This window comes from Arvicola amphibius, chromosome 8 (genome assembly GCF_903992535.2).
Source record: "Arvicola amphibius chromosome 8, mArvAmp1.2, whole genome shotgun sequence".
Lineage (NCBI taxonomy): Eukaryota > Metazoa > Chordata > Mammalia > Rodentia > Cricetidae > Arvicola > Arvicola amphibius.
In genome coordinates this window covers 74,307,237-74,334,103 of record NC_052054.1, presented here as the reverse complement: position 1 = coordinate 74,334,103, position 26,867 = coordinate 74,307,237, and the positions used below count along the sequence as shown (strand labels likewise).

At 46.3% G+C, this 26,867-nt stretch overlaps 1 protein-coding gene across 13 annotated transcripts in view; it reads left to right on the top strand.

Annotated features, from left to right (window-relative positions):
* Positions 1 to 26,867, top strand: part of LOC119821465 (zinc finger protein 45-like) — a 50,275-nt gene that overhangs the window by 4,811 nt on the left and 18,597 nt on the right. The window contains exons 1-7 of one of the 13 annotated variants that reach the window (XM_038340502.1): positions 15,456 to 15,561; positions 18,414 to 18,484; positions 19,759 to 19,872; positions 19,982 to 20,042; positions 20,378 to 20,554; positions 20,699 to 20,753; positions 22,993 to 23,119. In XM_038340502.1, the coding sequence (XP_038196430.1) occupies positions 20,739 to 20,753; positions 22,993 to 23,119 (142 nt within the window). In that variant the 5' untranslated portion in view covers positions 15,456 to 15,561; positions 18,414 to 18,484; positions 19,759 to 19,872; ... (1 more) ...; positions 20,378 to 20,554; positions 20,699 to 20,738. Of the gene's footprint in view, positions 1 to 1,646; positions 1,790 to 3,306; positions 3,487 to 4,579; positions 4,673 to 5,203; positions 7,958 to 14,666; positions 14,671 to 15,455; positions 16,542 to 17,569; positions 17,705 to 18,413; positions 18,485 to 19,758; positions 19,873 to 19,981; positions 20,043 to 20,377; positions 20,555 to 20,698; positions 20,754 to 21,155; positions 21,215 to 22,992; positions 23,120 to 26,867 lie in introns of those variants that run through there. The other 12 variants (XR_006020860.1, XM_038340499.1, XM_038340501.1 and 9 more) reach the window with 12 other exon arrangements.

Genomic DNA, 26,867 nt, shown 5'->3' with positions numbered 1-26,867 from the left:
AGAAACACTGTCTCAAAAAAAAAAAAAAAAAAAAAAAAAAAAAAAAACCACCACCACCAAAAAAAGCATAGTCTAATTTCTTAAGGATTCTGACATCTTGCTTTTTTCTCTGGGGAAGAATTGAGGGGAACAGTAGGTGTTTGAGAATCTGTTAGGCAGAGCTGGAGAGGTGGCTCAGCAGTTAATAGTGCTGGTTGCCCCTGCAGAGGATCCAGGTTCTATTCCTAGCACCCCAAACATCTGTAACTCCAGGTTCTGGGGATCTGCTGCCCTCTTCTGGCCTCTGCATGTGGTACATAGACGTGTGTGTAGGCAAAAGACTCATATACATAAAATAACTTGTTTTTGAAACAAGAACCTGTTGCTAAATGCTTATTAACCTTTTATTTTAATATATATTAATTTATTTTTATTTCTAAAAATCACCTCAAGGGACTGAGAGATGGTTCAGCAGTTAATGTTATTGTTAAAGACCAAGTTTGGTTCCCAGCAGTCATGCCATGACTGCAATTCTCCATAGCTGAGGTTCCAGGGGACCTGACATTATCTTTGCCCTCCATGGACACCAAGTATGCATGTGGTACAGAACCATATAGGCAAGCAAAACACACACACACACACACACATTCACACACACACAATATATATATATTTATTCTTATTATATATATATATATATAATAAGAATAAATAAATCTAGTAATCACCTTGAAATTGGATAAATGAGCCCAGTATGGAAAAGTGGGAAATGCTGAATAAATCCACATTTACTGTCATTTTTTTTGTAAAACACCCAATTTCTGTCGTTGGAATGTTTTACTCTTTTGGCTTTTTTGGGGGGGACCCCACCACCCAGCTCTCAAGTAAATCACATGGCTTATTCTGACTTACAAATGCCTGGCCTTAGCTCGCCTTGTTTCTAGCCAGCTTTCCTTATCTTAAATTATCCCATCTACCTTTTGCCTCGGGGCTTTTTGCTTTTCTGACGTCAATTCTGACGTCTGAGGTCTTACTTCACTCTCACTCTACGTCTGGCTGGGTGGCTGGCCCCTGACATCTTCCTCCCCTTGTTCTCTCATTGCTTGTCCTCTTCTTCGTTTCTGTTTATCCTCTCTGCCCGCCAGCCCCGCCTGTCCTTGCTCCTGCCTCACTGTTGGCCGTCCAGCTCTTTATTAGACCATCAGGTGTTTTAGACAGGCAAAGAATCACTGCTTCACAGGGTTAAACAAATGCAGCATAAACAAAAAGCACACACCTTAAAATATTATTCCCCAGCAAATTTCCTTTCTTTTTTTTCCGTGACACATGCTTTATTTATAATAATAGTATAGATAAAACTTTTAAATTATACCTTTTCAAGCAATATTATACATCTTAATTCTTTTTTTTTTTCAGAACTGGATATCAAGTCCAAGGCCTACCCTGTGCTAGGGAGGTATTCTGCCACTGAGTCACACCCCAGCCCCACACTGGGGGATTCTAGGCAGGAGCTCTACCACTGAGCCACACCCCAGCCCCTCAATGGGGGATTCTAGGCAAGGGCTCTACCACTAAGCCAAACCTCCAGCCCCTCATAAATCTAGGTGGGGCTTCTATTACTGAGCTGTATTTCAAATCCTGGTTTCTTTTCTTTTTTTATTTAACAGGCCGAGTCTTACTGTGTAGCTAAGTCTGGTCTCAAAGTCTCAATCCTCCTGCTTGAACCCTCAGTGCTGAGATTTCTGGCTTTTACTCCATGTTTTCAATGACATCATGCTCCCATAAATCTACATGATCTGTCATGAAAGAGGTACTTGCAACAGATGTTTTCTTCTCTACCTACAGATATTTAAATAGTTTAGCAGTTTTAATGTGTTAAGGAATGTTCTAGTGATATTTATATAAGTGAAATTCACCACCAGAAGAAATTCAAGTAAGTTTCCTTACTGTCCCTGTTATTTAGGAACACTAAATTAGAACGCATTACAGTAATTTATTTGTACGAGTGTTCTGCCTGCATATAAGTCTGTGCTCCATGTATGTGCTTGATGCCCACAAAGGCCAAAAGATGGAGGGCATCGGATCTCTCAGAAGTGGAGTTACAGTCAGCTATAGGTGCTGGGAATTGAACCTGGGTCCTCTGGAAGAGCAGCCAGTGCTCTTAGCTACTGAGCCTTCTGTACAGCTCCTAAAACATGCTTTTGACATAGGATACTTTGGTTGCTCTGCATGGAGCACATATCGTTCAACGTGTTCTAATTAATCATAGAAGATAGTCATTTTTACATAAGCTAGGATTTCCTTTCTCATAGCTGAGTCATACCCTGGCTGTGTTTACTAACTGATTTCCATGTTTCCATTTACTATGTGAATGTGCTGTACTGGCGGAATAATGTGTTCAGATTGAAAAGTCTAGTCGTACAAGGCAACTTGCCAGGTTCCTCAGACCCACCCTGTGAGGCAGCACTGGGTTTAGTGCGTTCCAAAGCGTTGGGAGGGTTGGAGTTTAGACAACAGCTGAGGTCTGCCCAGGAGGTCACCATCCAGCAGACTCCAAAGAACTCCTGTGACTGAAGGTGCAAGGCCTTATCCTGGGGGGTGGGGTGCAGGATGCTGAGACCTCTTCCTGGTTTACTCTTGAGTGGGCTCTCACCTGGGACAGCTGTGGTTCGTCTGGGGACCCTGAATGTTCTGGGTCCCCAGATGGAAAGTTAAAGCAGCCCTGTCGGCTATGACGAGTCTAAAGCACATGGAACTCACCCCCAGACAACAAGTGGAAACAGTTCTGCCACCCTGCTTTGGGGGAATCCAGCGGTGTTTATTGTATAAGCTAGAGATGATGGTGAGCATCCCACAGTGCATTAGTCAGCCCCCACAGCTGCAGAGTATCTGGCATATAATGCCAGTAGTGTTCCGGTCGGGACTCTGTCCTGTATACAGCCGTGTAAGAAGAACAGGGCAGGGGATATAGCTCACTGGCAGAGCTGTCGCCTCATATGCATGAGGCCCTGGGTTCAATCTTTCATTTCCCAGTATCAAAAAAGGTTTAAAAATTATGTGATTAAGCAGATGAATTTATCAGGCATGGTGGTTCACACCTGTAATCCCAGCACTTGGGAGGCAGGGGTGGATGTGGGAAGATCAACAAATGTTCAGGGCCAGCTTGGTCTTCAAAGCAAGTTCCTGATCATCCAAGGCTACAAAGCAAAACCCTGTCTCAAAATCCAAAAAGGAACAGTAACAAAGAGAGGGCGAATAGCATGGAAACATGGACTCTGGGCGCTTAACTCAGGGTTGCTCCCCGCTCATCTTCCCCGCATTTCTCAGAGTTGTCCTTCTTGCAGAAGACTGAGGTTGAAGTTGAGTGTTTGGTGTCACAGGAGATGGTGACGTTCAGGGACGTGGCTGTGGTCTTCAGCGAGGAGGAGCTGGACCTGCTGGATGCTGCCCAGAGGAAGCTGTACCACGACGTGATGCTGGAGACCTTCAGGAATGTGGTGTCACTGGGTGAGGGCAGACACTGGCACTGAAGATCAGGTTCATGCAGTATAGCCTTAGATGGGATCGGAGCTCCTGAAATAGTTTTTAGTCTTCATGTGATATAGAATTGGAATCTCGGGAGTTTTATAAATGAAAATTAAAAGCATGGTAGTATGTTTTCATCTTTCTCAAATCAGTCTCAATTAGTGGGTGGTGGCACACTCTGAGTCATATCTACCAATATTATTTTCACTAAAGGAAGTTGAGGCACTGGAGAGAGCGCATCAATTAATGCTTTCTGTACTGTAGAGGACCAGAGTTTGGTTCCCAGCACCCACATGGGGTGGCTCCCAAATATCTGTAACTCCAGCTCCAGGGGATCTGCTGCCCTCTCCTGGTCTCCATGGGCACCTGCAGTCACACACACACACACACACACACACACACACACACACACGCGTGCGCACACACACGTATATATCAATAAAAATAAATATTAAAAAAATTAAATGAAATAGGGTTAAAGCTAAAACATGGCCATTAGGTAATGGCACCTGGCACCAGGGCTGATGATCCCAGTTCAGTCCCTGGGGCCCACATTGTGGAGGGAGAGAACCAAGTCCCAGCTGTTGTCTGTGACTACCAGTGGTGTGCACAACCACACACTAAATATAAATGTAATAAAACACAAAAGAAAATACCCTGTCTATCTAGGACCTGGCCAAGAGCTATTTGGGAGAAAAGGGAGGGGAGATAATGAACATAGGCATGTGTCAACTGATTTGTACTAAAGTCTGTGTCTGTGTGTTTTAGGGCTTCTCAGACAATGTATGTCTTCCACGACTTCTGTTATTAGTTTGGGAAAGAAGAGATTTGCTGTCCTGAAGCAGATGCCATAGAATGCATATCTTGAGGACTTGGGGCCTCCACTATGTTGATTTAAAATATATTCTTCAAAGCTGGGTGCTAGAGGCACATGCCTTTAATCCCAGCACTGTGGAGGCAGAGACAGGCTGATCTCTGTGAGTTTGAGGCCAGTCTGGTCTACAAGAGCTAGTTCCAGGACAGGCTCTAAAACTACAGTGAAACCCTGTCTCGAATATATATATATTCTTCACAGGGCATCAGCTCATGACTCCAGATGCTTTACCCCAGCTCAAGAGGGAAGATGTGCTTTGGATGTTGATGACTAGCTGCAGCAGTGAGTCTACAGGTGAGAACAGAGCGACTCATCTACCCTGCTTCTTAGCATGTGCACAGCTTTGGGGCTGGTGTCAGCCAGGGCTCTGTACTGCTCTTGTGAGTCCATCCTGCTCTCAGCATCCGTCTCCACTTGCACTGACTCCCTCGGACTTACTAACATCGTGCTCTTCCTCTGTATCTGAATGGCTACTCGTGGATGTGTACATATGTGTTTGCATGTGCATGCGCACACACATGCAGGGAGGCCAATGTTGTCTTCCTTGGTCACTTTCTACCTTACATTTTAAAAATTATTTATGTGTGTGGTGAGCAGTGTCACTGTGATGCTCTGTAGGACTCTAAATGGGTCTCATTAATAAGTATGGGGGCCTTGGCTTCTAGGGCGTGGAGGTGAGATGACAGATACAGGATGTTAAAGGGAAGGGGACCATCCTCTGGTCCAGTGAAGCCTTAGGCGGAGGTCTTAACTATGTAACTCCGACTCCAGCCAACAGAGCATTCACACACCCTCCCTCTCTCTGAACTCTCTTTATGCTTTTAGGAGCCAGGAATCTAAATGAGATGGAGTTGCTTCAGGAGGTAGGATGGAGGTACCTGCCGCAAGAGGAGCTTTTCTGCTCACGAATCTGGCACCAAGTTACAAGGGAGTTAACCCAGGGTCGAGACTGCATGGGGAACGCTGGAGAAACTGGCTCTCCATTGGAGAAACAGGATGGTGTCCAGTGTGAAGAAGCCGGCTTCAGTAAACATTCCGGTCGGAATTCATTTCTTCAAGGTCACCATGCAGAATGCCATGAAGAAGAGACATGTGTGAAAATCTCCGGTTGCAGCCACCATCTTCACGCTCTTCCAGGAGAAAAGCCTTACACGTGTGAGAACTGTGACACCTTCCATCGGGTCTCAAGTCTCCGGTCCCGCCAGAGAGTGCGCAAGAGACAGAGATCACCGCGGTCTAACACACTGTTCATAAAACTCGGTCAAAGGCCACGTTTTCCTTACCACCAGAGCGTCCCCACTGGAGAAAACGCAAACGAATATGAGGAGTGTGGGACTCTTGGGAAAAACTCACGTGGTGAGACCCCTCTGTTAGTCCACACAGGAGAGGGACCCCATATATGTGAGGCGGGTGGGGCGGGCTTCAGTCAGAGCACGTATCTTCAAGTGGATCAGCGAGTCCATTCTGGAAAGGAACCATTTCAGTGTAAGGAATGTGGGAAGGGCTTCAGCTGGTTTTCACGGCTGCGTGCCCATCATCGAATCCACACGGGAGAGAAACCATACAGATGTGATGCCTGTGGGAAGGGCTTTAGCTACAGCTCACACCTTAACATCCATTGTAGAATGCACACAGGAGAAAAGCCCTATAAGTGTGAAGAGTGTGGGAAAGGCTTCAGTGTAGGCTCGCACCTCCAAGCTCATCAGATAAGCCACACTAAAGAGAAACCGTACAAATGCGAGGCATGTGGGAAAAGCTTCTCTCGGGCCTCGAATCTTCTGGACCATCAGCGAGGCCACACTGGAGAGAAGCCATATCAATGTGATTCTTGTGGGAAGGGCTTCAGTCGGAGTTCTGATTTTAATATTCATATTAGAGTCCACACGGGCGAAAAACCCTATAAATGTGAGGAGTGTGGGAAAGGCTTCAGCCAGGCCTCAAACCTTCTCGCCCACCAGAGAGGCCACACTGGCGAGAAACCCTACAAATGTAGCACGTGTGGGAAGAGCTTCCGTCGGAGTTCAGATATGAACGTTCACTGTAGAATCCATACCGGAGAGAAACCCTACAAATGCGAGACGTGTGGAAAAGCCTTCAGTCAGTTCTCAAGTCTTCAGGTGCATCAGCGGGTCCACACGGGAGAGAAGCCGTATCAGTGTGCAGAGTGTGGGAAGGGCTTCAGTGTGGGCTCACAGCTTCAAGCCCACCAGAGGTCCCACACCGGAGAAAGACCCTATCAGTGCGAGGAGTGCGGGAGAGGCTTCTGTCGGGCCTCCAATTTTCTAGCGCATCGCGGAGTCCACACAGGAGAAAAACCTTACCGATGCGACGTGTGTGGCAAACGCTTCCGGCAGAGGTCCTACCTCCAAAACCACCAGAGGGTTCACACTGGAGAGAAACCGTACAAGTGCGAGGCGTGTGGGAAAGGCTTCAGCTGGAGCTCTTATCTCCAAGCCCACCAGAGGGTTCACACTGGAGAGAAACCGTACAAGTGTGAGGCCTGCGGGAAAGGCTTCAGATGGAGCTCGAGCCTCGTGATTCACCAGCGAGTCCATGCTGATGCTGAATGTGGAAAGGGTCTTTCTACATCGGAGGATTCATATGGGAAATAAGCTCTACAAACTTACGTCTAATCCAAACTGTCAAAGAGCACAGAAAAGTCATCTCATAATTGGGAGTGTAGATTCGCTAGAGTTATCATAGATTCTCATGGTGTTTGGGAGACCTGATATAAGAGGGAACTAGTGTGGACGTTTGATTGTTTCATTCAGATCTTGACCCTAATCAGATCCACACAGACGAGATGCCCGGAAAAGACAAACCTGACCTGGAATTAACTAGAAGCACAAACCTGTTCAGTAGGATTTACACTCCCATAGAAGGGAGACATCATTCAAAGTCAAATTTCCCTGCCTTTCTAGTGCCTTCAATAATTGTTAAGAAAGCCAGACATAATGGCTGACAGTTGTAACTGCAGCCCTCAGGAGGCCGAGGGGAGAGGTTTTCTGTAGGATCCGCCTGAGCTATGGTGTGAGACCCCCATCTCAACACACAGAAATACTAACAATAAGCCGTGTGAGGAACAACCGTTTGAAAGGTTTTATTAAATTCTCTCAGAGTTTCTATAAAGATGTTCTCAGAAGTGTTCTATAAGGCTTGCAGAGCAAATGAATTAGATGTCTATGCTCCTTTCCCCAAATCTACAGGGAGTATCGGTCAGACTGAAGCTCCTGTGTGCAGACGCAGCGTCGTGGACAGCGCTTCTGTATGCTAACAGTGCCAACATGCACAAGTCACATTTCTGTCTTCCTGAGTTTGGACAAATGAATTCACATGTAATTCTCTCCAGCACCAGTGTCTGAACGCTCCTGCTAAGCAGGTGCCTTATGTCCATTTCCAGGCAGTCCCGTCCTCAGTGGCAACAAGTGCAGCTCCCACATTGCACTTTGTGTGGGTTTGTTCTTGAGTTTCTCGTAGATTAAATATGGACTATGGAATCTTATCTCAGTAGATGAAAAAAAAAACATTGAACAGAAGTTTCCATCTGTTCTTGGGAATAAACGTTCTCAGTGAGGTAAACTGCGTGTGGAGTCCTGGTCAAATATGGTGGTGCACACCTGCAATCTCAGCACTGGGGAGGTAGGGCCAAATATGCTGGTGTACACCTGCAATCTCAGCACTGGGGAGGTAGAGCCAAATATGCTGGTGTACATCTGCAATCTCAGCACTGGGGAGGTAGGGCCAAATATGGTGGTGCACACCTGCAATCTCAGCACCAGGTTTAATTATAGAGTGAATGTGAGGCCAGTTTGGGCCTTGTCTTTTAAAAAAATCAAACAGGAAGCTGGGTATGGTGGCTTAATTCCAACACTTGGGAGGCAGAGGCAAGTGGATCTCTGTGAGTTCAAGGCCAGCCTGGTCTACAGAGTGAGTACCAGGACAGCCAGGGTAGACACACAGAGAAATTCCTGACACACACACACACACACACACACACACACACACACACACACACACACACACACACACAGGACCAGTGACATTGTCTCAGTGGGTGAAGGTACTTGGTGCTAAATGTGATGACCTGAGTAAAACCCCAGGACTCACATGGTGGAGAGAACTGCCCCCCCCTAAGTTGGAATCTGACCTCCACATGTACACCATGGCGCGCGCACACACACACACACACACACACGTGGACGCACATGCACGCGCGTGTGCGCGCGCGCGCGCACACACACACACACATACACACACCAACCCGAAAATAAATTGGGGGGAAGGCTAGATCTCATTGTATCTCTGGCTAGCCTGAAACTAAAAAAAAAAATTAAAATAAAACTATTTCCCCCTAAAACGTAAAATAAAATCCCACATACCACTGGCAACTAACCCTGACAACTACCTTTATTCACAGTGCTTTATATTTAAACCATAATGAGGAAACGAATCCAAGCAGAGATCCACAGCTTTTAAACATTTCATGATTAAAAATGATACTTCTAGCCTCTGCTCACCAAAGATGAAGGTGCCTGGGCTTTTATTCTGTAATATTTCTAAGACCATACCCACTGAATGCAAGGAAAAAAGGGAAGAAGTCTCGAGAGAACAGGAGAAGTGATGGACACTTGGTGATCTGATTGACTTTAATATTATTCTTGATACATAGCCTAGTTCGTGCTCTCGATGTTTCTGTGACTTGGGCTTTGTTCATCTTCCACTGCTTGACTACATCTGTAGCAGGCTCTATTAGACTGCCAGCCCCCAAATCATAATATGGAGACTTATTATTAATTCTCAATGCTCAGCCTTAGCTTAGGCTTGTTTCTAGCTAGCCTTTTTTCTTTAACTTAAATTATTCCATTTCTAGTAATCCATGTGCTTCCCTGAGGCTCATTTACCTCATGTATGTACTGTCCATCCTGTTTTCCTGCATCTTCTGTCTGTCTGGCCCCCAGCTGGCTGGCCCCTTTTCTCTCTGCCCTCCAGCCCCTCCTATTCCTTCTCTGCCTAGCTATTGGTTGTTCAGCTTTTTATTAGACCAATCAGATGGCTTAGGCAGACAAAGTGAAACAGCACCTCTTTACATCCTTAAACAAATGCAGCATAAACAAATGTAACACATCTTTACATACTGAAACAATTATTCTGCAACACAAATATAACACATCTTTACATAATTAAATATTCTATTCCACAACATTTCCCCCTTTGTCTAAATAAAAGGTTTTTACTTAACACAGTAAAACTATAAACAATAAGGACAATTATCAAGTAGGAATTACATTTACAATATCCAGCGCAAGTGTTACAACTCTGAAGGGAAAAAGGTATTCTGACTTTTGAAAGCCAGGCTATATCTATCTCTGTGAAGGAAAGGTATCCTGGATACCTATAGCTCTGAAGAGAAAGGTATCCTGACTGCCGTGTTCTAGTGGGGGATAATCTCCCCATAGGATGTAGCAATCCTGTTCCTCTCCTAGAGAGCCATTACAGTCCAGCTCTGCCCCATTCTGCTAAGAGAGTTTTCCAGAAGAGATCTCAGTTGCTTCTCTGCTCTGGCGAAAGTTGTTACTTAATTGCTTCACTCTGCTAAAGGGGAAACCCCCATAGAAATGTAGCAGTTGGCTTCTGCTTCTTCAGAAGTTGTTACTTCTCCTCTACACCCTACTAAGGGAGTTTCCCAGCAGAGATTCTACTCCACTTTGGCAAAAGAAGGTCTTCACCCAAAACTCATTTAAGAGATTTATTGAGAGGAATCTAGGAGAGTGGCTGCCTTTGCCAGGGTTGAGAAGAGCAACTTCCAACTGAATAGGCACAAGGTTTATCTAGGGCTTCTTAGGGGCAGAAGGGATTGGTTGGTTTTGTTCTCAGTTGGTCGGGGCAGAGTGTTTCTTTGGCTCTGGTTTCAGGGTCAGAGTGTTGCTTTCACTGACTCTAGTTTCAGAGTCAGGGTGTGTTTCTTTGGCTGGCCCTTTCCTCCTATATCCAGTCCATTTGCATTTGGCAAATTCAGAGAAAATGCTCCATTATTTATCTTATCTTGATGAGTCCAAAGTTTTGTAACTAATTTACCTTCTATCATAACTAAGAAAAACTATAACTATATCTAGTCTTCAACTACATCAACAACCCCTGAAGTATATCATATTGCCTAAGCAAACAGGAAGTGCAATGCAAGCCACTTGCAAAACTATAGAAATGACAGAGACATCTGGCTGTTTGGATAGTCATCCAAAGTCCCTCAGCAACATTGGGGCATCTGTCTTTGGCCTACAGGTCTAGAATATCTGACAGACTTTTCTGTGAAGCAGGAATTTTGAAGGATTTCCCTGCCTTGTCTTGGTAAAGTCTGGTAGTCATTTTTCTTTGTTTTCTGCATGTCCAGTTTAGATGGTATACTGTCAGCAGTTGAGGCAAAGGCAGTTTCTTGCTCAATTGGCTAGCTTTGCCACATTGAAAGTAAACTCCATGTGTAGGTTCTTTAATGCCTGTCATCCTTTATCATCCTTTTATGAAATAGATTGGTGTTGCCTGGAGCAGACATTCTCAATGTCATGAAAAGCCTTAGGTTACTGAAACATCTTAAGTGCCTTATTCTGTAGGTCTCTGAAGTGTTTGAAGATCATCTATCTATCTAAAATTTACCTGTTTAACTATGAAAACATGACTAATATAACTACAGATTTGATTATTATAGATGACTAATCATTAACCTGTGCTTCTTAATTATACATTACATTTTTAAATGAGCTGCATAAGCACAACACCCCAAGTAAGAGTGGAGACATATGCACAGTATAACAAAAATAACTTTAAATCTGTATCAATATACCAAAATCCATACAAATGTAAAATATTTGAGGTTAATAGTTGTCTTTTTATCCTGTATCCCCCCATAAACAATGGCAAACATCCAGAACTCACTGAATGACAAAACCCACCCACCATACCTCTTGGGAATGTGGGCATTGTGTTTGATCTGTTTTCTGTTGTCTGAGGGTGACAGCAAACCCAGGGGGCCCTAAGAAAATTGAGATAATAGTTAAGTCCTGGGAAAACTAATAGTAACATTTGTTTTCCAGTATCAGAACTGTTCCCATGAAGAGGGTTCAATATATACGTCTCCTATCTTATAGTTTTTCTTGGTTTATTTCTTTATGTCTGTAGCCAAGATTATCAGGAGGTCTTCTCTGATCAAACCTGATTTCTATTAACCTTGAATGAGTCCACAGCCTTCAGTTTCCTGTGGAAACAAAAGCATAGCCTCTCCCCCAAACTTCATACATTTTCTGAACTCCATTTTAAAGTTAAGGCATCCCTAAAGTGTCCAGGCTCATTTAATTCAGTCCCTTTTAGAGTCCAGTGTCTCTTAGCAGCTGTTGTTTGTTCATTAGCATTAAAACAATTCAAAGTCAACCGGGCAGTGGTGGCACACACCTTTAATCCCAGCACTCAGGAGGCAGAGGCAGGTGGAGCTGTGAGTTCGAGGCCAGCCTGGTCTACAAGAGCTAGTTCCATGACTGGCTCCAAAAACTACAAAGAAACCCTGTCTTGAAAAAAACCAATAAAATAAAATAAAATAAAATCCAAAGGCAACACAACATCGTACAGGATCCCCACTCCTTGTGTATTTCTCATCTTTCTGTGGCTTTTTTCCTTTACTTAATTATTTTAAACTATTTTTTCTATTTATTATTATAAAATATTATTTCTATGTCTGTCTATACTCATTTTCTTTTCTTTCTTAAGCACCTACACACATTTTAAAACACACTGTAGCCTGTTTAGAGTTTTTTTTTTTTCAGTCTGGACCTGCTTTACTATGTACCTGCAGCCTTTTCTGACTGTGTGAGCCAGACCTTAAACTGCTAAGTGGCTCTGTGCTGGCAGCTATCTCTGCCTTGCTTGGGACTGTGAGAGCCGAGCTTTATGTCTGATGGGCCTGGGCGAGAGCTGCAATTAACTGGGAGCTGTGTTTAACCAGGAGGTGTATTTAACAACCCCAGCTCCAGAAGGCTGGTGCCTGCACTATGGCAGGCATTTTTACTTAACTGATTGTTTCTATGTAACATGCCAAGTGCTCAAATGCTCACTCTATGGCCCAAGTGCTCAAATGCTCACTCTATGGCAGAGCTGCACCTCTTTACACTACGAGCACCAGGCTACCAGGAAGCCATGTTAATTTTTGTTTGATTTTTCTTTTCATTTCCCCCCCATCATTCTTAGGCCCTACATAGAAATATGTGCCCTATGTTGGGTGCCAAATGTAGCAGGCTTTCTTGGTCTGCCGGCTCCCAAATCAAGACAAAGAGACTTATTATTAATTATGAATGGTTGGCCTTAGTTTAGGTTTTCCCACTAGCTCTTATAGCATATTAATTTGTTTCTCTATGTTTTGCCTCAGGGCTTTTTATCTTTTTTTCATTCTGTATGCCCCGCTTTCCTGCTTCCTCTGTGTCTGTCTGTCTGGTGTCTCCCTCTCTTTCTCCTTCATTCTCTCTCAAGCCTAGATTTCTCCTTCTACTTAGTCTCCCTGCCTTCCAGCCCCATCTATCCCTCTACTGCTTAGTTATCGGCCATTCAGCTTTTAATTAGGCCATTGAGGTACCCTAGGCAGGCAAGGTGAAACAGCAACACATCTTTACATAAACAAATACAACACAGCTTTACTTAGTTAGACAAATATTCTATTTCACAACATACATCATTTGCTAATGGGGGCACTAAACAAAGCCTGGACTGATAGCAGAACTGTGTGGATCTGCAACACCAGGCACCACTACTTTTCAAAATATCTAAACACATTCTTTCCAACTTGTCTACCTTAGGATGACAAATATTGGTCATGAAATGAAACGTAGGTGCTGATAGTTCGAGTTTAAAAGTCCCTCCCTCAGAGAAAAATCCTGGGCCCAGCAATGACCACAAGAAAGGAACAGACTTGCTCTCATCTGGTTCTGTTTAAGGCCAGGAATTGGTTCTACCAGCGTATGCTGGGTTTCTTTGGTGACGCCGTGGGCAGCTCAGCCATCTTCTCAGATCCAGAGCTTTGTCCCTGCTTTTGTCCCTGGCTCTTCCCATCCCTTTTCTCAGTTTGCTTCTCAGTAATGTTTAGAATCAGCTTTCTGATTTTTAAATGTAAGCTCTGGTTTCGTTTGGGACTGCACTGGATATATAATTAATTTCTGGACAGTTAACATATTAACAATATTGACTGTTTCAGCAATCAGTACAGTATGATTTGCCCAGGACTCTGGGTTCCATTCAATAGAGATGCGCAGTTTCCAGCATAGAGATTCTGCAATATTTTATTCAATTTATACATAAGCATCCCACATTTTTGTGATAAATTAAACGATACAGTTTTTCTAACTTCATTTCCAGTTGTTTGCTGCTTGGATATCGAACTCCAGTGGACTGTTTTATTTTGGGTTTGTTTGCCACAACTATTCTATGAGTTTCTTGGGATTTTCCCTGTGGACAATCATATCATGTGAAAACTACTCTTTTTCCCTTGCTGCTTTGTGTGCCTGTTACAGCATCTCCACTGAAACACACACATACTCCAAGATTTGATTTGGATTAAAAAAAAAAAACCAAACACTTTTGATAGTGGTCCTTTGGAATAATTTTTAAAAAGTTCATCCTGTGGATTGATAATCAGAAGATGGGGGGGCAGGGAGAGGGAAAGGGGAGGGGTGTTACAGGAATTCTGTCACTGGTCAACTGGTCAACTGAAAAGAGCATTTTTTTTTTGTTCAAGAGGCGGGGTTTTCATTGGGGGGATGGATGCGACCTAGGGGAAGGTGGCCCTTTAGAGGAAGGAGTGAGCAGCAGCAGCGGCAGGTGTAAGCAGTGGCTTGTGACTCGGTTCTGGGTTCCCATTCGTCCTTTAATATTTGTGTACGGATTTTGCCTGATAATAAACGGCAAAGCGATTGTTTATCAGAGAGGAGAGGGAGACGGAGAGCTTGAATTAGCAGTGTGCCTGTGTTTTAAAAGAGGCAGTGTGGCAGGAGGTTAAGAGGTGGAGTGTCTGTGAGGTAGTGGGTGGATCTGTCCAGATATCTAGGCGGTGTGGTGTTGGTCAAATCCTTATGTCACCCCTGGTTCTGGCTTACCACAACTTGAGGTTTCCTATAAATAAGAACATTTCTGATATTTGAGAAGGACCATGCTTACAAAATTGGCTAGATAGAGCTAGTGACTTTAAAATAGGATTGTTTTTTTCTTAGAGTCAGGGTCTCACTATGTAGCCTGGGATGGCCTGGAACTCGATATGTAGACCAGTGGCATAATGTCCTGCTAACCTGGACAATTGAAAAAAAAAAAAACAAAATATAAGAACCCTTCAAAATAAAAAAATAACTCTTCCGTACCTGCAGGAAGTGTACATTAGGACTATATTTACAGACATTCTGTCCTGCTTATTCTTTATCCGTTTTAATATCACAGTATCACATTGCACAAGTCTTAATTCTATTACCCGGTAATTCCATGAAGATTTTTTTTATCTCCGCAGTGGTTTGCTTTCCTACTTCTTTCCCGCGTCCAACTGTCAGGCGTGCTGTCTGGGGACTATTTCCCTTTAGGTCTCAGGTATGTAAGGGAACGCTAGGAACAAATTACTGACTATGAGGTGAGGACTCTTAACTTTTCCTTCAGAGTCCTGTGGGACGTGTCAACTTCAGAGGCAGCGTGGCGTCGTGGCACACGCCCCCAGCACTTCAGAGTGGGGAAAGCTGAGGCGGGAGGATTACCGTGAGTTCAGTCTGGGTTGTATAGTGCGGACCAGTGTCTCACAGATCAAATAAGAATTTCCGGGGAGGAGTAGGGAAATAGCTGTGTGGCGCGCACAGAAAGCACAGAGTAGCTACACTCGATAAAGCGAGTCCACGATCGGGTTTCCTCACCTCTACAGTTCCACAGTGTCTGGCCCGCTTTTAAGTGGGCGCGCTGACGCGGTTGCTTCTGGGAATTGTAGTCCAGATTCTCCGGCGCTGGGCGCGCTTCTGCGGAGGCCGGCGGTATCGGCGCATTCTGGGAATTGTAGTTCAAATTCTCTGCCTGTGGCCCGAGCTTCGGCTGAGCGGGGGTGGGGGGGGGGGGTGCGCAATGCGTAGCATTCTGGGAAGTGTTTCCCGGTGGTTTCAGTTAGCATCCGCTCCGCACGTCCTACCGTGAGTCTCCTCTCTCCCGCACCTTCCTCGACTGAGCCCTAGATCTGGAGGTTTGCGGGGTCGGCGGCGGGCAGCCTAGGGGAATCGGCTCCAGGCTGGCTGGGCGGGAGTGCAGTGAGCCGCCAGTGAGCTCCCCTCCATCCCGCAGAGATCATTTCACTGACGGGGTCTCTGCGTGTGGCCGGGTCATCTTCCTGCCTCGCCTCCCCTGTGCTGCGACGACAGGTGTGAGCCATCACACCTTGCTTCATTGCTGTCGCCTGGAGTTAGGGTGCGAGGGCCATGCTGACAGGGTTGTTTGGGGGATTGATGCAGCTAGTGTCACCCGGCCCTGAAGGTTTTATGAATCACACCCACAATGCAGGGAACCCGGATGGGTGGAGGAGGTACATCGCGAGCTCTCATAGACGCATAGACGGATAGACGGATACGTCTGTGGTTTTCCTCGATGTCGGTTTATTTTTTATTTTTTATTTTATTTTTTGTTTTTTTCGAGACAGGGTTTCCCTGTAGTTTCTAGAGCCTGCCCTGGAACTAGCTCTTGTAGACCAGGCTGGCCTCGAACTCAGAAATCCGCCTGCCTCTGCCTCCCGAGTGCTGGGATTGAAGGCGTGCGCCACCACCACCCGGCCTCGATGTCGATTTATTGGACGTTGAGAAAGTCACAAGCTATATCAGTTTCGTTGGCTGCCACCTGCCAGGGAATCTCAATTTCACTTTGTAGCTGACCATTAATCACGGGTTCTTTTATTCCCATCTTAATAATTAATGATAAATCTCAGAGCGTGCGTTACTCCGCACACAGTTACACACACACACACACACACACACACACACACACACACGTGCACAGGTTATAGAGTTGCTGATGAGAGGGTTAAAGATGTTTCAGCATTCAGAGAAGTTCCCGGAAGTCGCAGACAGAGAGCTTGTACAGGTCCAGGAAAGAGCCGGGGAGGGGACCAGATACAGATCTACAGGTGAAGGCACAGATGATGTGTGGGCCTTTGGGGGGGGGGGCATCTTGAGGGCTACTTTGAAATGAGCTGGTTGTCACAGGTAGAATCAGTCGAACTGGACTTGAGAACAAAGGCAAGAGCCCTTCACTGAACAAGGCTCCTGATGCAGTGACTGATCCCTGTGCCTACTGCATTCAGGTCCCTTGGTGAGGGAGTTACATATGTTTCCAGTGTGATTTGGTTCGTTTGCTTTTAGGCAATATCACTTTTTGAGATAAGGTTTCTCTGCATAGCCCTGGCTGTCCTGCAACTCACTCTGTAGACCAGGCTGGCTTCGAAATCATAGAAATTTCCTCTGCCTCTGCCTCCTGTGTGCTGGGATTAAAGATGTACTCCACCAATGCCCAGTTAAGGGATAACATTTAAAAAATAAGTTCACTTTATTTTTCTTTCTTTCTGTGACTTTGTGTGTATGTCATATGTGTGTGCCAGTACACGCATGGTTGTGTTTGCACGTGTGTGGAGGCCAAAGGAGTCTTCACCATCACTCGCCACCTTCTTTTTTGAGGCAGTGTCTCTCGTGGAACCCCCAGACTGGCTGGAGCTGCTAGTGATCCTCCTGTCTCTGCCTCCTCAGTGCAAGGATCACAGGTGTGTGAGCTATGCTGGGCTTTGTACATGAGTGCAGGGGATCTAAATTCAGCTTATCATGTTTGCCTAGAAAGCACATGTCAACGCCCTATCTTCAATTAATTGTTTGTACAATGAGGTTTTGTGTGTGTGTGTGTGCATGCACACATGCAGGTGTGTGAGCCTGCATGCACTTTCACATGCTGCCCTGTGCATGTGGAGGTCAGAGAACAACTCACTGAAGAGTCCCAGGAATTGAACCGAGTTTGGTGACAAACACCTTTTCCCACTCATCCATCGGCACAAGGGTTTCCCCTTTCTTTAACTTTTTTTTTTTTGAGGCAGGGTCTCTCTATGTTATCCTGGCTGTCCTGGATTTTGCTTAGTAGACCAGACTGGCTTCAAACTTGGATATCCGCCTGCCTCTACCTCCTGGATGCTAGGATTAAAGGCATGTGCCACCACCACCTGGCCCTTTAACTTTTTAATCTTCTCTGTTAGTGTAGAAATGAAAGCCTTGAACTGTTCATGTCATGTGATCCCGAGGTCTTCTTGTGAGTGTTTTTTTCTCTAAGCTGTCAGATCTCTCACTGGGGGCAATTTCAGCTGTAGGGGGTGTTCCTGTGATGTGGGAGAGTCTTCTGTTTGAGTTGATTTCATTGGCTAATAAAAAAACTGCCTGGCTCATTTGATTGGCCAGCCCTTAGGTGGGCGGAGTAGACAACAGAATGCTGGGAAGGGAAGTTAATAAATTGCCATGCCTCTGCTCTCTGGGGCAGACTGCCCTGCCTCTCCTCAGGGTGACAGATGCGATGAAGCCAGCCACCAGGTCAGATGTGCTGAATCTTTTCTGGTAAGACACCTTTCATGGTGTTACACAGATTATTTGATATGGGTTAGTCAAGATGTGAGTAAGAGGCTGAAAATAATGGGCCAGGCAGTGTTTAAAAGAATACAGTTTCCGTGTAATTATTTCGGGTGTAAAGCTAGCCGGTGGCCGCATGGCGGGACACAGCCCCGCCACTCCTTCTACATTCCCGGACCTCCATCAGCTGCAGGGAGCATTCCCGGACCTTCTTCAGCTGCAGGGGTGCTCTCAAACCTCCTTTCTGTCCCCATCAATACTGGTTAACCCTGTCCACCTTCCCTGCACTATTTAGGAAGGGGGAAGATTGTTTCCAGGTTGGTGGGCAGGAGGGGACGGTTGAACTGCTTGTTGGGGATGATTTTCATGGTGTTTCACAATGTTCTCCCCTCCCACAGCCTGACCTCTCAGCATGGATTGAGTGGAAGGTGAGGTCGTGATTCCTTCAGCGTGGACAGCAAAGTTCCCGGTGAGTTGACCTGGCTTCTATTGTTTCGAGGAGTCTCTCTGTGTAGCCCTGGCTGTCCTGGAACTCCGTATATCAGCCAGGCTGGCCTCAAACTCAGAGAGTTACCCACCTCTCCTTCCAAGTGATGGTATTGAAGATTATGTAACCACGCCTGGCATATTTTTCTTATTTTAATGATGAAGGGCTTGGGTTCGGTAGGGTAAATTAGGGCTTCAAGGCTGGGTTGGAACTTGTAGAGCCCAGGTCCATGGCCTAGGTCCACAGCTTCCTGAATATATTAAATCAAGGCATAGAACTGCCTGGAATTGTAACCAGGGTTTTAGAGCCAAAGTCCTTAGGAAACCCAGTTGGCTAGGCTCAGCTGCCTGTCCCAGTCCGACCAAAGAGACAAGTAGTGGCAGAGTAGAGAAAGGAGACTGAATCGTAGTGGCCGCCTTGGGACTTACAGATGAAGGGGTCCAGACATTGTGGTACTGACCCGAACTCTAGGTTTAAGTAGGGGAACAGGGACCTGCAAGATGGCTCAGCAGGTAAAAGTGTTTGCTGCCAAGCCTGCGACCATGTTCAACCCCCAGAATGTAGATGGTGGGAGGAGAGAGTCACCGCCTGCTGCAGGTTGTCTTCTGGTGGCCACACACGCGCCCTTCACACACTCTACATCCATGGTCCTCCACCTTCCTGATGCTGCGACCCTTTAGTACAGTTCCTCATGTTGTGGTGGCCCCCAGCCATTAAATTATTATGTCACTACTTTGTAATGTAATTTTGCTACTGTTCTGATCATAATATAAATATCTGATATGTAGGCTGTCTGGTGTGCGACCCACAGGTTGAGAACCGCTGCTCTGAAAAAGTGTAATAAAATAAACAAATATGGAAGCATCAGGGCAAATGTGTACATAATTAATCAGCCCTGCTGCATCTCTCTATCCTTGTTTTGGCTCTGATCCCTAAACGTGAATTGAGACATTGTTAATTGCTGGCATTGTCCCAGGGGACCCCTGATTTGTTACGGAGTGTCCCTTCTCTATCATAGCCAACTGTTCCTATCTTGGAACAGCTAGTGTCACCCGGTCCATCCATAATTAAGGTGATGGCTGGTTGGGATGGTGACTCATCGTGGTGCCTTCAGATGAGAGCGCTGGTGCCAGCTTAGGTTGGCTCAGAGCAGTTCCTTCACCTCTGACCCCTCTCCCTGCTCGTATCTGCCTCCGCCCTTTCTGCCAGCGCTCATTCTCTCTCTGTGACTCCTGTCCATCTATTTTTGTCTTTAGAAGCAACAGAGAGACAAAGCTTGGAATGCTGGCTGCAGGATGAAGCTGGGATCGGGGACCCCACCTGCCTCTGACCTTGTGTGTTCATGGGTGCAATAGCTGTCGTCTTTGTTGGTAAGAATGCCCTAAAATACCAGGTGCCTCATCCAAGGTGCTGCCCGCGTGTGTTCACTTATTCCCCATCATAACCGTAAGACCACTTCTGTTTCTGTCCCTTCTATAGCTGAAGATGCGCACAACGGGTTAGGTGTTGGGACCGAGATCACATAGCGGCTTCATCGCAGGTAAGCGTGAGGAACCTTCTGGAGCAGTGTGCTAGCACGCATGTGCTACTTGGGTAGCCCCTGATGTGCCAAATAATAACATTTTAGCTGTCTAGATATTATGGTACCTTTTGGGATAGGGTCTCACTGTGGAATCCAGGCCAACTTGAACTGAAAACAATCTTCCTGCCTCCTGAGTACCAGAACTGCGGGTGTGTGACATCACACCAAGTTCTTGTTTCTGCCTAGCAAATATGATTCCTGTAGTTTGGTAATTTTAATTACGTTGATTCTAAAAATGTGGCTACATTATTTCCCAGAGGCGGGACTTCATTTAGTTGTCTCTGTTTCCATAGTGAAGTCGTCCATGGCTCTCCTCTCAGCTCAGTGAGTTTGCAAAACGGCATGATTTGAAAAGCCAGCCATCCATGCACTGATTCCCAGAGGACTGACTTGACCGCCATTCTCCACTGTCCCAGTGTCAAAAGTCTGACTCAGAGACCGGGAAGGGAGTGACTGCTTGGAGCAAACAGTTGTCTCTCCTGGGCCAGGGGTTCTCAGCTGCAGGGGCGAGTGCTGTCTGAATCAGCCTCTCTGAGGAGGAGCACGATTGCTATCCACAGCATGCTGCCATGGGAGCTGGCTGGTCACACTCTGGCTCTTTTCTGTCCCATCAGTGCACCTTCCTAAGACGCAGCCGTTCGCTGGGAGAACAGAATGACCAAGTACCAGGTGAGCTGGACTGACTGTTTTGTTTTTTTTAATTCTCTCTCTTACATTCATTGATTTATGTGTTGTGTGGGTGTGGCTGTATACAGGTGTACGTTGCCACAGTGTGGTGTGCATGTGGAGGTCAGAGGACAACTTGTGGCTCTCTCCTTCTACCCCGTGGATCCCGGGGCTGGAACTCAGTGTCCCAGGCCTGGGTGGCAAGCACCTTGACCCACGACTGTCTCACTAGCCCCTAAATTCTCATCTCTTTTCTCAAAAGTTCCACATATCTCCTTGCTTCTTAGGAAGTATGAAGGAGAATTGCTGACATTTGAGAAGAGGCCCTGGGATGCCAGATGTTAGTCACCCCGCGTCACTTAATTTCTGTTTTCTTTTTATCGCTTTATAATTGGATGAATAAAGCAATAAAAACAAAGGCTGGAGAGATGGCTCAGCGGTTAAAAGCACCGGCTGCTCTTCCAGAGGACCCAAGTTTGGATCCCAGCACCTCCATCAAGTAGCTCACAACAGCCTGTAACTCCAGCTCCCTGAGATGCGATGCCCTCTTCTGGCCTCTGAGGACACCTGCACTCACACAGCGCATACACACCCCATATACACACAATTACAAATAATAAAGATGGTTTTTAAAAATGATAAAGATAAAATGTAAATATGATTGGATGAACAATCACAGACTAGAGAAGCCCGCGACAGCATCATTCAGGTTGTGACTCTGCTATCACACACAAAAAGACGAGAATAGGAGGGAGAATATCTACCACATGGGTGCTAAGGGCTGGCAATACGGGCTAGAAATTAGCCTGGGCAGAGCACTTGCCCCGCTCCTTCAGTGCCTGGCTTTGATCCCCAGCAGTGCAGAACAAACACTAAGCTTAACGTGGGCAATAGAATTTTACATAGCCATAAGCTATATACTAGTTAAAATAGAGGGACAGGCAAAGTGCCAAAGAGAAATGAACATGGGGCTAGGGGCCTAGCCTAATGGGTAGAGTGCTTGCCTTGCATGCCTGAGGCCCCAGGTTCAATCCCCAGCACCACATACACCAGTCATGGTGTTACTGGTGACCCCAGCACTCGGGAACTAGAGGCAGGAGGACTAGAGTAGTGCAGGCTCCTCCTGGGCTATATCAAATTCGAGGCCAGCCTAAGCTACAAGACCCTGTCTCGGAAGAAATAATAAAATACAGAGAGGAGAGGGGCCTGGTGGTGCACATCTTTAATCCCAGCACTTGGGAGGCAGAGACAGGTGATCTCTGAGTTCGAGTCCAGCCTGGCCTACAGAGTGAGTTCCAGGACAGCCAAGGCTATACAGAGACACTCTGTCTCAAAAACAAAACAAAACAAAACACCCACCACCACCACCAACAAAAACACAAAGAGAAATAAACATGGTTAGTAAACTTGTGAAAATATATTAACATTGATTTTGAGCATGAGTGTGCTCGTGTGCTTGCCAGAGCACATGTGGAGCTCAGAGGACAACTGGCTGGAGTCAGTTCTCCCTTCCACCATGCGGCTCCCAGGACTTGAACCTGGGATGTCTGGCTTAGCAGCAAATCCCAAATTTGCTGCCTCTTGTTAGCCCAGATTTTTCTTATAGGTTCAATGTTGTCTATGGCATGAAGAACCAAGGGTCTTTATATTCATTTGAGGGAAAGAATATGCTAGCAAAAAAAGTTGAAAAGGAAGTCGGCCTCATGCACTGTGATTTTAAAATGGAATATTTGGTTTTTTATAATTTATTTTAACTTTATTTTATGTGCATTGGTGTAAAGGTGTCAGCTTCTAGGGAGCTGAAGCTACAGGCAGTTGTGAGCTGCCGAGTGGGTGCTGGGAATTGAACCCGGGTCCTCTGGAAGAGCAGCCAGTGCTCTTAACCGTTGAGCCATCTCTTCAGCCCAAAATGGAATATTTGTTAATGTTGCAGTTTTAATGTATAAGAAAATGGACAATTGAGCTCCATATAAAAAGTGGTCTTTTTGTCTGTTTTATGTTTTTGAGACAAGGTTCCATCCTGTCCTGAAACTCAGTATGGCTTCCAACTGACAAGCCACCCTCCTCTCTCAGCCTCCCATGTACTGGCATGGGACACTGTACCCCACACCCAGTGTCTGTGGTGCTGCGGGTGGGACCCAGGGCTTTGTGGAAGCCAGGCAGGTATTCCATGCCTGTGCCCCATCCCAGCCTCAGCTACCTTCTGTCTCAAGATTTAGGGGGCATGTGTTTGGTGTTGTAGGAGGCAGTGACATTCAAGGACGTGGCTGTGGTCTTCAGCGAGGAGGAGCTGGGGATGCTGGACGCTACCCAGAGAAAGCTGTACCGTGACGTGATGCTGGAGACCTTCAGGACGCTGCTCTCAGTGGGTGAGGATGGTTTTGTAGCAGACGGTGGCTCCCACAACGTCTCTGTGGCCCTGGCTGTGTCTGAAGCTCTTGAAGGGGTCTCATTGCGAGATTCAGAGCTGGGTTTTTGCAGTTTCTCCCCTGGCTAATAATGTGATTTGTCCATGGAGCACAGGAGGGCAGTGTGACGCTGTGTTTTTGTGCCTTCTCTAATTTTAATCACCGCCACACATGGAGTGAATAGATGAACATGTTTTTTTAACATTAAAAATTTTCACTTTGTGGGGCTAGAGATATGTCTCAGGGTTAAGAGCACTGGCTGTTCCTGCAGAGAACCTGGGTTTGGTTCCCAGCACCCACATGGCAGCTCACAATCACCTGTAACTCCAGTCACACGAGACCCAACTCCTTTGTCTCACCCCTACAGACACTAGACACGCACACAGTGCACAGACATACACACAGGCAAAAGATTTATACACGTAAAATAAATAAATCATAAATTAAAAAAGTTTACTTTGTGTGCGTGTTTGTATGTATGTGGGTGCACACGTGCTATAGCATATGTATGAAGGTCAGAGGGCAACGTGGGGAGTTGATTCTCCTCAGGTCTTCAGGCTTGGCAGCAGGTGCCTTTCCCTTCAAAGTCGTCTTGCTGGCCCGCTATGAGCAATTTTTAATGAAATAAAAAAATAGGGTAGAAAAGCCAAATGTGGTGCCACATACCTTTGATCCTAGCAATCTAGAGGCAGAGGTGGACAGATCTCTGTGAGTTCGAGGCCAGCATGATCTACATGGTGAGTTCCAGAATAGCCGGGAACTTCGAGATCCTATCTCAAAAAAATAAGAAATGGGGGTGGAGGGTAGGGATAATCAGAGCCCTTGGTGGTAAGTTCTCATTGCTGCAAAACTATAACCTGTTGCCAAAAATGTGTGAGACTGTAAAGGGAAACGTGCGTGCGTGCGTGTGTGTGTGTGTGTGTGCGCGCGCGCGCGCGCGCATGCATGCACTCTGCCAGGAGGATGTAACTCTAATACTGTTCTCACATTTTATCTGGGCAAGGGCTCCCTAACATGGCCAGGCTGGCCTTGCACTCACAGTTTCCCAGACAGGCTTTGAACCTATAACCCTCATGCCTTAGCCTCCCAAATGCTGGGATTACAGGCTAGCGCCACCCATCCTGGTGAAAAGGGAAACTTTGTAATAGTTTATGCTAATGTCTGCATCTTTTGTGTCTTTTACACAAAATGTATTTCTTTTGTTATGACACAACTAGAATATTGGAAAGCAGGGCAAAGGCCTGAGGATCACTTGGAGTTTGAGACTAGCCTGGGGCATAGAGTGAAACTGTTGTCTCCAAAAGTGATTTTTTTAGGTCATTTTCTTCTGCTTCATCTATATTTGGTTATTCAAGTCTTGCTGTTGCAGGGCCACTAGTTTTTGTTGGTGTCGTGTTGCTCTTTGTGGTGTTGCGTGTGTTCTTACCTTGTCTACCCACCTTTCCTCTGGTTGGTGTAGCTGGGACTGTCTGCGTCTCTGGCGATCAATCTTCCAGGTGCCAATGGTTGCTCCTCGTGGTGCAGTCAGGGCCATGGTTCCAGTCACCCCGAAGGTCACTCTGTGTTCCTGGGGTCTCTCAGTGCTCCCTGGGGTGGCTCTGTAGTACTGGGGATCATTGGGGCCTGCTCCCACAGTGGCTGCTTGCTTGAATCTGCTTCTGCTGAGGTTGCTGCCTTGGGCCTGCTTCAGTGGAGGTCGCTGATTCACACCCGGTCACGCAGAGGTTTCTGGCTCGGGCCTGCTCCCTCAGCAGTGGCTCCCTTTACCTGCTCCTGTGGAGGTTGTTAATAATTCTATTCTTCATAAGTCACTGAGTCTCAGGTATCGTGTCAGAGCAGCTAGAGGTGTCCAAACTTCAGACACTGAAACAACGTTGCTATCTACAAATACGTTGGGCCATATTCACCGTCCACAGGCTGGGCACAACTGTCCTAAGGCAGAGACATTCCAGCGATAACTGATTACAATGTAAAGGCGCTGGTCTAAAAGAAACATCAAAGAGTTTGCCATAGCAGCATCAGTTGCTACGGAGATTGCCGGGGGTGGGGGCTCAGCAAGGAGAGTGCAGTGGAGGAAGATGGCGGAAGGCTGCAAGTCTCAGCTCTCACATCTGTAAAGAAGATAAAAGCCCTCAGGGCAGTGCCTCTACCAATGCCAGACCCAAGGGACAGTCCTGACTCCATGAATCCTCAGACTCGAAACTGTTGTCTCAAAAACAAAAACAGACCAAATCAGCAAGTCTGGAAAATGCATACTGGTGTGTGTGTGTGTGTGTGTGTGTGTGTGTGTGTGTATGTGTGTGATGTGTGATGTGTGTGTTTGGTGTATGTGGTATGTGTGTGTCTGGTGTGCATGGTGTGTGTGTGTGTGTGTGTGCAGTGTATGTGATATGTGTGTGATATATATGGTGTGTGTGTGTGGCGTGTGTATAGAATGTGGTATGTGTGTGTGTAGTGTCTGCTTATATGTATATATGTACTGTGGAGGGTGTGTGCATATACATGTGTACCACAATACGCTTATGGAAATTAGAGGACAATTTGTCGGTGTCATTACAAAACTGTCTCCTGCCACCATGTGGGTCCCAGGAATGGAACTCAGGTCATTAGCCTTGGCCCCAAGTGCTTTTACCTTCTGAATCATCTTGCCGACCTGCTCATGAATTTACTTTATCATACTAAGGTTTATTATTTGTGCGTGTATCTGAGGGTACCCATGGAGGCCGGAGAGGGTACTATATCTACTGGAGCTGGAGTTACTGGCTGTAGCAAGCCACCCAGTGTGGTGCTGGGAACGGAACATGGGTCCTCTGCAAGAGCAGTAAGTGCTCATAACCGCTGAGCCATCTCTCCAGCCCCCAAGAGTTACTTTGAAATAATCCTCTCCATAGAGCCTCGGACCACCCATCCACCCAGACAGAACATAAGCTCTGAATTGTGAAGATGGCCAGCCAGAGTGGGGGCTCTGCAGGTGGGGACCCGAGGCTCCAAGTCTGTCCTGCTTGTCATCTTGGACACAGTGTTGGCGCCACTGTGGGTCTGTGCCAAGGCCGCAGGGGCCTTGTCGGGGTTTGTGCCACTAGTGCTATGCTGCCCTCTCGCCCTTACTTCTGTGCTCCCACGACTCCTTTGGACTTGAGCCACATCACGGCTATCTGTGACTGCTGTACCTACGTCACCTATTACTTGGAGACATCAAGTCTGGATATTTTACTAATTTTTTTTTTTTTTTTTTTTTTTTGGTTTTTCGAGGCAGGGTTTCCCTGTAGTTTCTAGAGCCTGTCCTGGAACTAGCTCTTGTAGACCAGGCTGGCCTCGAACTCAGAGATCCTCCTGCCTCTGCCTCCCGAGTGCTGGGATTAAAGGCGTGCGCCACCGCTGCCCGGCTTAAGTCTGGATATTTTAAGTGGAATAGAGTGTCCCATTTGTCGATTCCCCTCCCATACCTATGCAAACGTGGCCTGGAGTTTCCTTCCCAGCAGTCATTCTCGTGCTGGTCTCCTCGCCGTATCCACCCGTGCTCCTGCCTCCTTGCCTACTCTTAAACTGTCAAGAGTGTTCTTAACCTGAAGTCCTCCTGACCCCTCCCTGGGATCATGCTGGTCTCTTCTCAGCTCTAACACCATGCCAGGGGCCTCCTTGGTCCTCTTCCCTTCCCTTGCCCTGTTTTGTTTTCTGTCCAACCAGTGGTCACTGTGTGCACTTCTGC